The sequence below is a fragment of the Canis lupus genome, chromosome 5 (assembly GCF_048164855.1).
Source record: "Canis lupus baileyi chromosome 5, mCanLup2.hap1, whole genome shotgun sequence".
NCBI classification, from domain to species: domain Eukaryota; kingdom Metazoa; phylum Chordata; class Mammalia; order Carnivora; family Canidae; genus Canis; species Canis lupus.
In genome coordinates this window covers 24,311,729-24,323,902 of record NC_132842.1, presented here as the reverse complement: position 1 = coordinate 24,323,902, position 12,174 = coordinate 24,311,729, and the positions used below count along the sequence as shown (strand labels likewise).

The window sequence follows — 12,174 nt, the reverse complement described above, 5'->3', positions numbered from 1 at the left end:
CCGCATTGCCTTCTCTACAAAGATAGGCCAGATTGCTCCCAACACTGGGCCTTGCCCATTGAATTCTTCTGGAATGCCTCTTAAAGATGCAGAGTATACTGCCTCCTGGTAGGGGTACTGTATGGGAAAGAGTCAGGGTCGGTGGGATCTTTGAGGGCTCCCTGGGCTGGGGCAGAGGTAGGTTCGCCTACATCATAGATCCTTGTCTCTGTTGCAGAGCCCAACCAGGGGGCTCAGCAGCCAAGATGAAGCCTCTTCTTCAAGAATGCGTTTGTTCATCCAAGCATTTACTCAGCATCTGCTATGGCAGACCCAGGGCTGGCCACTGAAAAATCAAAGATGAGAGTAAGACCTAAGACATGGTCCTGCCTTAAGGAGCTTGAGGATAGGTCAGGGCAGCAGGGCAGCATGCAGTGTAGGAAGTGTCACTAGGAAGGGCCATCCACTGCCCCGGCGGCACAGAGCAGAGCACCTACCACCTGGCAGAAGGGGGCTAGGTCTTCCTAGTAACACCCTAGCTGGTCTTCAAGGGTATTCCAGAGGCAAGTGAAGGGGGAAGGGTAGCCCAAGTCAAGCACATACCTTTACCTTGGTCCAGAAATAAAAAGTGCCCAGTGGAGAACACACACTGAGCATCTTAGCATTTAAGACCCAGAGTGTGGGAAATGGGGTTGGAAAGGTAGGATCCAGTCACCAGGTTCTACTTCCAGGTGAAGGAGCAGGTGGGCAAACTAAATAATGACCTACAGAGAGCATTCAAAGTCAAGATTGAAACATAGGTTCATTTCTCAAGCCTCCTTCCCTTGAGTGAATAAGCAAAATAGTTAAGAACACAAAGCTGGAATCAGATGGAGAGGCCTGGACTCCTGACTTTGCTCTGTATTTCAGCCTTCGAAATAGGAGTTATACAAGGGACTGTGACCCTAAGCTTCTTAGCTGCTGAGCCATAAACACCACTAGACCCAAGGTGGTAAAGGGAGGCTGGGAGAAGTTACCAGGAGGAGGAGTGCATGGTAGGGTGTGCTCCTTCAGAGGAACAGTGGCCCTCAGTCAAAGGGTAGAGATGGTCTGAATGCTGGATGAGAGGGGTCAGGCCAGTACGTACCCTTGTCCTGTATCTCCCCCTTCTTTCACCATCTCCACTGGGGGCCCCCCATTGGCCAACTCATACCAGATGTTACGGAGTTCACCCCTCACTTAGGGATACAGGTCAGCCTCCCAGGGCACAGAGTGAGTGGAAGGTGGCTCTAAAGTACAAACAGAAGGTGTCAAGGATGCCCACCTCCCGGGGAAGAGAAGCTTGAGTGAGATAATACTTTAAAGCTCTTAGTGGTATTTTTTACTCAAAACAAGTGCCTGGTCAAGGTTAAACTAGAATCTAGCAGTACATTTGCACCAATGTGCCACAGGTAGACAAGATGGCAAAGTAGGAAAGACTGAAGGGATCAGGGTTCTCCCTGGATGACCATCCCGAGGCTGGGAGGGATGCAATCGATGAGCCCCGGGGACATGTGTTGCCCATAATTGGGCATGACCATCAGTCATCGGGGTTGGAAGTTTAGATGTTATTCTGAACCACAGACTTTTTAGGTCTAGAACAGTTGAGAATGGCTTTATGGTCTTTGGGTATGCATGGTGAGATAATTTGTACGTTATTTAAATGGTTTGATATGTAAAATAAGAACATAGAGATTCCACTTACAAAGAGGTCCAGACCACGGAAGTCCATGTTCTGTATATGGAGAGAAATAGGTCAAAGTTGTTTGTTCTCCTATTTGGACCCTGAACACAGACCTACTAATGCAATAGCCTGGCCAGGGAGCTCTGCGAAATTTCTAGATCTGGGGAAGATGCTACGACTTCTATTTGTCCTTCTTTTCATTTCCCCATCCTTATTTTTAAAATCCTCTTTCTTAACATTAACTCAGTCTCCAGGTTAGATCCACATCCTTTTCTTCTGTCCTCCATATAGCCGCATAAACAGTATTCTATCCCCCACTCCAAAAACCAGAAGAAATTGGGATATACATTAAGAAAATTGGCACAAGAAGAATAAATCTTTCTTAGAATTTTCTTAAAGATTTTTCCCTGTTGAAAAGAGTGCCAAACTGTAAAGTAAAACACACTCAGTTGTTAATAAACAAAAACCTCACATATCTAAAATTTAGTTATTTTCCAAGTCGAACTAACATTTTGCTCTGTCTGCTTTTCCTAATATGCACATTTCATTTAAGCCCAAATCCTCATTATGGGAAACATTTACATATCCATCTTCAGGCTCCAGGGTTTCCTGGGCAGTAAAATATGCGCTCGGTGGTTTCAGAAGCACTGGCTCTAATTCATTTTGCCAAAAGCAGCAAATCTTTAAAAAATGAAATTTTCCAGGCACTTAGCCCCTAAATCAACCTTGTGGGGATAGATGATTTTGAATCTCATCGGCCCGCAAAATGTCTCACAGCCTTTAAAAATGTCATCGGCCTTCCCCCTGGGCAGCAGGACCGGTGACACCATGTGTCACAGCAGGAGCAGCTGAAGAATGAGTGTACCAAGCCTGCATCTTGAACCTTATTGGGATTACTTATTTGCCCACAGCCTAATCCCTCACAGGCCTGTTGATTCCTGTTCACTTGTTCTCATTAAACAGGTCTCTAGGCTGGAGTTGGGTCTTGAACAAAGTTTGGCTAGCTGGGGGAGATTCAGGGCTCGTTTGGGGGGAGAACTCCCCCACTGCGTGGGTGCCCCCCACTGGGCTGCCACAGGCCCAGAACCAGGGTCTACACCATGCTGCTTTGCACCTGGCCTTCTAGAATCCAGCCTTGCCTCTTCTCTGTCTGTCCCTGAGAGCTATGAGCTAAATCTTACCCCTTCCCAGGATGCCCTGCCCCATGTGGGCCTCAAGCATGTACTAGATCCCTCCCTAGGTCTCCTTGCTGTGCAAGCCAATTGAAAGAGGGAGTCATAGAGCCATAGTGTCTTCATGCCACAAAGAATATTAGGAATTTCCTGGTGTGGCCTCCTCATCCAAATGAGGAGATCCTGGTCCAGAACATACACCAGTGGCACCTGTACTGATGGTACAGGTCACATCAGAGCAGAAAGCAGAAGTGGAGTGAGAGCCCGTAGCAGTCTCAGGCGATGAATTGTATTGGGAGTGTGTAATGAAAATTTCTACTCGTGTTATGCCGGTCAGATAACTGTCAGTATCTCTAGAACTACATGTTACTTGCACCAACATCCTAATATTATCTTTTGAAAAATCAATTTTGAGGGTCGCCTGGGTGGCTCAGTGGTTGAGAGTCAGCCTCCGGCTCACGGCGTGATCCTAGAGTCCCAGGATCAAGTCCCACCTCAGCCTCCCCTAGAGGAGCCTGCTTCTCCCTCTGCCCATGTCTCTGCCTCTCTTTCCATGTCTCTCACGAATAAATAAATAAAATCTTCAAATAAAATAAAATTAAAATAAATCCATTTTGAAAGGGTTCGGGGGGGAAAGCGGTGATAGCATTATGACTTGTGCCGACTTCTGCTTTTATATTTAGTGTGTATTAATGACCCAAACTGGAACCTTCCAAATTACCCAATTTGGGCCTGGTAGGTTGATAATGTGCATGTGAGGGCAACTTACAGCAAGTTGGTTATCAACCCACTGACCGTTGGGGATAACGTTACAGACAGTACGACCAATAGCACTTACACACAGAGGGTTTAGGGGTTGATCTGGGAATATTACAAGGCTCTGGTTAATAACGTGGAAAAAAAAGCTGGGCTTCCGTATGTGTTCACCTTTTTGCCGTCCATCAAATCGCAGCTTTAATTCTGTGCCACCTCTGCCCACGGAATGTGTGATTTCTCTGCTCAGGTTGTATATGCAACACACAGTGCAGGTTTACTCCCCTTGAGTATAAACGGCTCTTCCTCTGAGGCGGAATGGCCAGTGACCACGGTGGACATAGAGCCACACGGGTCCTGACTCTGTCTTATCTTCCAGGCTCTGTGGCTACCCTCCCTTTTATGATGAAAATGACTCCAAGCTCTTTGAACAGATCCTCAAGGCAGAATATGAATTTGACTCCCCCTACTGGGATGACATCTCCGACTCTGGTAGGTGTCCAGGTGCCCCAGGGCTGGCCCCCAGGACCCCTACACTTGACCCGGACAGGCCTGAGGGTTTCGGGGTGGTCCTGAGGCTCCCAGGGAAGCTCCGTGAGCTGCGTACTTGACTTGGCAAAGCAGAAGACAGGCTGGGGGCCTCTGCCTGGAGCCACACTGAGGGTCGGGGCCGACTCCCCTACCCCCTCCGCAAGCCATGCCCTGACCTGGGCACTCCAGGACTGCCGCAGTGTAGGCTAGTGTTCATTGAGTGCTTGCTGTGTGCCGAGCACTGTGAGCTCCGCACACGCACTAATGCACTCAGTCCTCTGGGATGTTCCCCATTTCCTCTTCAGGGATAAAGATCAAAACCAAGGCTCTGGTGGACTGACGAGCCTCTCGAGCCTCAGTGTCCTCCTGACAAGGTTGGGATGGTAACAGCAGGCCTCCCTACCACAGAGGGTGGCACAAGGCCCAAATAAAATAATAAATGGGGCAGAGCCATTCCCATCCTGCTGAGCTGTTCAAATATCACATGTATTATCTGTGTTATTTCCTCCTCACTGGAGACACTGCTTTATTCCTCAGTCTTCTAAAAGCTGGTGCCCTAGTACAGTTCTCCAAGGCCTGCAGGGAAAAGCGGCATGAGGAATGTTTGATTTCTGAGCTCAGAGGGCACAGTCCTCCCGCCAGGAGCCCCAGTCCTGTGGGCAGAGAGCTGCCAGGCCCTGCGATGCCACAGGTCTCTGGCCTGGCACACAGGTGTCACCCTCAGGTTCTGTGACCCAGTCCCTTGTGTTCTCAGGGTCCCACTTCTGGGTCCTTCCTCATCCCAGGCCTCCTAGCGCTCTGCCCTTCCCCACCAGGGCACATTTTCCTGCATCGCAATTTCCTGCTCATCATAGCCGCCTAAGTGGGCTGCGTATCCGCAGTGCCTGAACAGCTCGGCGGCCCGAGCAGGGGCTGCGGGGACCTTCTGGAGTCAGTAATGTCTAAAACACAGAGAGGACGTCAAGAAAGCAGCTTCCCGAAGCAGTGAGCTCAGTGAGAGGCACGTGATGACAAAGATGTTTGATCTCTGAACCAAAGATGTCCCTGGCTGCCAAAAGGAAGGGCTTTGGGTTGCGAAGGCAGGGTCCCAGGCCTGGCTTGGCCGACTCCCCATTCACCGTGTTCCCTCTCAGACTGCCAAGTCGTGGCTTCCTTTTCTCCCAACTGCGGAATCCTGTGGGCCTTTTGTGCTAAAGCTGCCACAGGGTCAGCAGCAGGGCTGGCCTGTTTTTCAGGCTCCACACAATATTCTCAAAAACCTGGTGGCATCAAACTGTCGCATCCCAAGTCACAAACTGATCCCGCCCCTTGTGCTTTCTTTTTCAACAGCAAAAGACTTCATCCGGAATCTGATGGAGAAAGATCCAAATAAAAGATACACCTGTGAGCAAGCAGCTCGGCACCCATGGTAAGAGAGATCACCCACGGGGAAGACCGCACTATCTGATGCCTTCCCAGAGCAAACCCCCTCTCGGCCGTTCTCGGTTCTGGAATGATTGCCTCTCATTCTGACCACTGGCTCTCATCCCATCCCCACAGCAACACTGGAACTCTTCTGTTCCCTCGGCACACAGGCCTTTGAATGCACGGGTGACAAGTTCAGTGAGCAAAAGCTAGCTGAAGGTTTTTCATTTTACATGAAGTATTTTAGGATCGTTTTTACTGAAGGTGGTTCTCTAGGGAGGCATCAAAATTGGAGTTTTATTCCTTGAGCTTACTGTTCCATAAGTAAGTAAATTGATGTTATATATGTTTGTCTTTTTAAAATGCTTTTCAGGGTATCTGGGTGGCTCAGTCGGTTAAGTGTCCAACTCCGAATCTCAGCTCAGGTCATGATCTCAAGCCCCCCAGTCTGGGCGTGGAGCCTACTCAAAAAAAAAAGAAAAAAAGAAAGAAAATACTTTTCAAGTTAATGTGTCTTCAACCCCAGCAGCATTTATTAATGCTTGTGATGTTCCATGACACGCTTTCAGCAGTGCTCTTGAGGCCACCTTTTCCTGTGACTTACTGGGTTTGAAACCAGCTTCATTATCAACTAGCTGTTACATTAGGTTTATACTTAACTTCTCTAAGCTTCAGTTTTCTTATCTTTATTTAAATTTTTTTAATATTTATTTATTTTAGAGGGAGCGTGTGTGTGCAGGGGAGAAGAGAAAGAGAAACCCAAGCAGACTCCACACTGAGCACGGAGCCCGGTGAGGGGCTTGATCTCATGACCCTGAGATCACAGCCTCAGCCAAAAATAAGACTCAGATGCTTAAATGACTGCACCACCCAGGCGCCTCCGATTTTCTTATCTTTAAAATGAGAACATCTGTAAGCTAGATGATACCTAGCTTACAGAGTTGATGTAAGAAATAATTGAGATCATGCCTATCAGGGGTTTAGCGCAACGTCTGGAACATAGCAAACGTTTCGTTGGTTATTATCATTAAACCACTAGGAGCATCCATTTAGAAACAGAGACTGGGGATGGTAAAATGTATTGTATGATGACAACAAACACTTTGACTTCAGGAGAAATTCCCCTAAGAAGCAGTCTAGGAAACTGCCACTTGTGTGTTCTGCTGTCCCCTGTGGCATTTCCTCCATAGGGTCACATGCTGGTTTGTCTTCCAAAGGGGACCTGCTCAGGGGAATGTCACAACCTGGTTTCATAGTACAGATGGCCACTGATTTAACGATGTTTTTGACTACGATGATGCCAATGTGGTGCCGATTCAGTAGGAACCCTTCCAGTTTTGAATTTTGATCTTTTCTCAGGCTGGCTGTATTAGGGGAGATCTCCTCATATGATGCCCGCTCTGGTAGCCACAACGCCCTGTCAGCCATGTGATCATGATGGTCCATAACCAATACCCTGACAGCTGTTCTATCTCTTGTACAGCCATTCTGTTCTTCACCTTCAGTGCAGTGTTCAATAAATTTCATGAGCTGTTCAACACCTTAGCATAAAATAAGCTTTGTGTTAGGTGATTTTGCCCAACTGGAGGCTACCGTAGTGTTCTGAGCACGTTTAGGGTAGATGAGCTAAGTTATGTTTGGCAGGTTTGGTGCATTAAGTGCATTTTTGCTGTATGATATTTTCAATTTATGATAGGTTTATAGGGACATAACCCCTATTGTAAGTTAAGGAAGTTCTGTATTTTCATTTATGACAATATTTGTCACTTCTTTTTTTTTAAAAGGTTTTATTTATTCATGAGAGACACAGAGAGAGAGAGGCAGAGACACAGGCAGAGGGAGAAGCAGGCTCCACACAGGGAGCCCAACATGGGACTCGATCCCAGGTCTCCAGGATCACACCCTGGGCTGAAGGCAGCACTAAAACTCTGAGTCACCGGGGCTACCCAACATCTGTCACTTCTTGAGCACCAATTCTATTTCAGATCCTATTCTAATTGTGTTAAAATATCATCTTATGGTTTCTTTTTTTTATGATGACCCAATAAGGTAGGCTTTATCTCTCCATTTCAGAAATAATAAAATTGATTTAGAAATAAAAGGTAACTTAGCCTTAGCCAAGACTGCATAGCCTCTACCTAACGGTAAAGCCACAATCGTTTCCAGCCAGAACTGATTCCAAAATAAATGCTCTTGACCACCACCCTGTAAGGAGAAGTAAAAGAAGGACAGGAATAGTTGAAGAGGAGGGAAAGATACTTCCAAATATGGAGACAGGTTTGGTCATTTATATTTTTAGTGAGTTTAAAATAAATGGTATTTTATTTTGTAATCAGTTACATTGGACAATAGGTCAAAGTGTGTGACGATAAAGTTAGTAAAGCTTTTCTTACTTTATCAACAATTGGCCCTCAGAGCTGTATGAGAACTTTGTCTTCTTCCAGTTTTATGGAAGTATGTAGTTGACATACACTGTGTAAGTTTAAGGAATAGAGCATAATGACTTCACATATGAATGTATTGCAAAATGATTACCGTACTAAGTGTAATGAACACCCATCCCACCCATCCCACCCATCCCCTTACGTAGGTCCCCAAAACAACTTTTTCCCTTGGTTGAGACCTTTGAGGGATTTACTCTCTAGTAGTTTTCCAATAGATGCTGCAGTCGGCCTAACCATAGCCATCACATTGTACATTACGTCCCAGCCCATATTTATCTTGTACGAAAGAGACTTTTGGGATGATCTGATGGAGGAGGAAAGTGATTTCTAAAGAGGCGAAGCAATTTGCTTCTTTGGACCAGTTCACTAATCCAGCCTCGCTCTGTGGAAGACAGGAAGGATGCCAGCCAAAACTTCGTCTCTCCTTCACCAGACATTTTTGAGAAACCAAAGAAGGGAGAGGTCGGTTTTGCTGAGGGGCCTGGCAGGAGACTTCCCAGAGGGCCTGCCGCAGGCTGTCCAGGGAGGGGAAGGGAGGGGAGGGGAGAGGGATGGGGTTCTGGGCAGGGCCAGCAGCCTGGGCCTTGATCAGGGCCTAAACTGCGCCTCTATCCCAGAGCCACGGTGCTCGGTATTCTTTTTTTTTTATAAATTTATTTTTTTATTGGTGTTCAATTTGCCAACATATAGAATAACACCCAGTGCTCATCCCGTCAGGTGCCCCCCTCTGTGCCCGTCACCCAGTCACCCCCAGCCCCTGCCCTCCTCCCCTTCGACCACCCCTAGTTCGTTTCCCAGAGTTAGGAGTCTCTCATGTTCTGTCTCCCATTCTGATATTTCCCACTCATTTTTTTCTCCTTTCCCCTTTATTCCCTTTCACTTTTTTATATTCCCCATATGAATGAGACCATATAATGTTTGTCCTCCTCCAATTGACTTACTTCACTCAGCATAATACCCTCCAGTTCCATCCACGTCGAAGCAAATGGTGGGTATTTGTCGTTTCTAATGGCTGAGGAATATTCCATTGTATACATAGACCACATCTTCTTTATCCATTCATCTTTCGATGGACACTGAGGCTCCTTCCACAGTTTGGCTATTGTGGACATTGCTGCTAGAAACATCGGGGTGCAGGTGCAATGAAACGCCGGGACACCTGCACTCAGTATTCCTGGAGGAGGAGTGGACAAAGGAGCAAGGCAGCAGAGAACTCGAAGGGAAGGCCCGACCAGCAGGGTTCTGGCACCTGCTCCAGCGTAGCCTCTAGGGCAGCGTGAGCTTTGAGTCCAGGTCCCAGATTCCCTTTGTTACTGCATGGACGAGCTCCTGAGCCCTGGGCTTCCTTGTGTCGAATGAACCAAGATCATAAATATTAGTCCATATCCCATGGGGCTTTTCAAGGGATTGAGTAAGACATTACATACAAATAAGAAGAAGACCTAGTACCGAACAAATCTCCAATCTATATGAGTTGCTGCTAATTTATTATCATACTAAAGCAATTTGTACTTTCCCCATCGGGCATTGGGGGCCCCTGAGAGGTTTTGAGCAGATGATCAGATTTGCATTTCTGAGAGCTCAACTGGCTGCAGGATGGAGGTTGGAGGAATTGCTGGCGCTGGGCCTAGGGAGGCTGACAGGGCAGTGCAGACTGGAGGCCGGGCTGCCGCTGGCCCAGAGAAGGGTGGAGGGGGCCTGCCCGGAGCCACAGGGATGGAGCAGGATGGAGAGCAGGAAGGACATGCCAGGGCTGGGGAGCCACAGTTTGGGACAAGCAGGGTCTGAGCTTATTCCCAGGGTTCCAGTTGGAGGGACTGGGCAGGTGAGATGCCTCTACTGGGAGGTGCTGCAGCCTGTGCTAGAGCAGGAGGGAGGGCCCAGGACCTTCCACATGGAGAGCTTCGGGGACCCTTTGCTGAGTCCGGAGCCCAGGAAAGAGGTCGAGCTAGAGACAGATTTCAAGGTCATTGGCCCGGGTCACATCAGGATTTAGTAGCACGTGAGCTGCACAAATGGAGGCCTTTTTACTTCAGAGCTGGGTTTTTGCCAGTGCTTTATTATTTCTACCATGCATTTCAAAAGGCCCTGGAAGCCAAACATTAGAAAATGGTGAAAACGAATGCATTTGACTCAAATATCATTGAAATGCCCCACTGCCTGCATTTGTGATATCCTTGTTTCTCTTATGTCAAACTGCCTGGGCCAAGAGCACGGGTTCGACAGAGATCTAGCAGAAAGTGGAGTGATTACTCTGGTGAAGCTCAGCTTCTCAGCAGCACTGTTCTAGAAGCTGTGCTCTGGGCACATCGATTATATCCAGAGGACATGATCTCTTACTCTGCACTTGCTCCTCCAACTCAATCAAGGCTACCTGGAGCCTGGACGGCCTCAGGAAGCCACAGACCCCTTACCTTGGCCTCAAAACAGACTACTCCAGACAGGACAGGGCTCCTTTCAAAGCTGTCCATGTGTGGGGAGCGCCTGGGTGGCTCAGTGGATTGAGGGTCTGCCTTCAGCTCAGATCATGATCTCAGAGTCCGCTTCTCCCTGTACTTCTGTACTCTTGCTCTATTGCTCTCACTCTCAAATAAATAAATAAATTTTTTTAAAAAAAACTGTCCATATAGAGGACCATCAGCCCATCTTGCCAGATGTTTCCTGTGCCTCTCTCACTTGAGGCTTTGCCTTCTCATGGTGGTGCATGGTAAGGAGCCAACAGCCTGCCCCCTGCCAGCCAAAGAGTAGGGTCTGGCAAGTGGCAGGCTGGAAGCCCATCCCTCTTAAGGGAAGCACCCTGATGAGGTTTGTTTGTCTGGTTCAGATTGCTCTGAATCTCAGTCTCTAGTTACCCTGACAAGGAAACCAACGTGATGATTCCCAGGCTTCCATGCTCCAGGCGAAGACACTTGGCAGTGTGCCCACCTGGGGAGACATGGTGTATTGGCCAGGCTGGATGGCATCTGCAGCCCCCTCCTCAGTGTTCGCTGAGACCCCTCCCCTCTCCTGGGCTCCAGCCAGCTGAGCCACAGTTGACCACAGGAATCGGGAAGCAGCCCACTAGGAGTCTGGGAGACCCCGTCCTGGGGGTCACCCAGGCATCACCAAGCCTGTCTTGAGCAAGTGGCTAGGTAAATGCAAACTCAGAGCTGTGGAGATACAGCAGACTAAGTACAAAACAGCAGAAGGCAAGGAGAGAGGAGTTTGATGACTTGCGTGTGGAGAAGGAGGCAAGACCTTACAAAGTGCAGTCTCTGTGAATGCCATCTGTGTTGTTAGCAAGGGGTTAAGACAGGAAAGCGGATGGGCACCTGGCTGGCTCAGTTGGTAGAGTGTGCGACTCGATCTTGGGGTTGTGAGTTCAAGCCCCATGTTGGGTGTAAAGATTACTTAAAAAGGAACAAAAAAAGGAAAGCAAAGGACACAAGAATAGAACATGGGTGTCCATAGCTATTTGCATGTGTGTATATACGGATTTATAAGGAAATTCTGCCGTATCAGAGGCATTGCTCAATTCCTAGGACCATCGAGGCAAAACCGGAGTCCCTTCCAATCCTAACATCCCGCGCCACCAGTGTTGTTGATGAATAAGCTGAAGCTAGTAGCACCGAGCATCGCGAGTGTCCTACGTTGTCGTTATAAACTCTCTGGCTCGTGAGCAGCAGCAGGCATTCCCAGGACAGTGCCCGTTTGAGGAAGATGGTGTGCTGTCATGGGCCAAGAGGGCCACATCTCTCCAAGGAGAGGGCCTCACGGGAGCCTCTGGGCCACGTCTGCCCTGCTGGGTCCTCCTCAGCCACAGCACTCCCCAGCACGGTGGGAAGTGAGCACGGAACATTCCTAAAATAATTGGAAGTTTGCATTTTCCTTGCATCTCAGCCCATGCTAACCCACAGAGAAGGGAGTCTCCCTGCCCCCCTCGCTGGGCTGTTTGCTTTGGAGCACAGCTCTGCCCTGCGGTGCTGCTCAGCCCGAGGAACCCCAGACTTCTACCACTTGTGCCTGCTTGTTTCCAAGAAGGTGCTGGCCACCGATGAGTTGGAATTGGCCTTCTATTCTGAGGCTGTAGCTTTTTCAAACGGTGCAAGAGGAAACACTCAGATGAATTATCTAGAAGGAAAAGCCCAATGAAGATGTCTGCAGTCCCCTAACCTCGTCCCCCTTGTTTCAAATGGATTTGCCCAGTATT

At 48.3% G+C, this 12,174-nt stretch overlaps 1 protein-coding gene across 3 annotated transcripts in view; it reads left to right on the top strand.

Moving 5' to 3' along the window:
- The window catches only part of CAMK1D (calcium/calmodulin dependent protein kinase ID), a 432,276-nt gene that overhangs the window by 407,152 nt on the left and 12,950 nt on the right, over nucleotides 1-12,174 (top strand). For all 3 annotated transcript variants that reach the window (XM_072825818.1, XM_072825817.1, XM_072825819.1), the window contains 2 exons: nucleotides 3,986-4,098; nucleotides 5,467-5,545. In XM_072825818.1, the coding sequence (XP_072681919.1) occupies nucleotides 3,986-4,098; nucleotides 5,467-5,545 (192 nt within the window). The remainder of the gene's footprint in view (nucleotides 1-3,985; nucleotides 4,099-5,466; nucleotides 5,546-12,174) is intronic.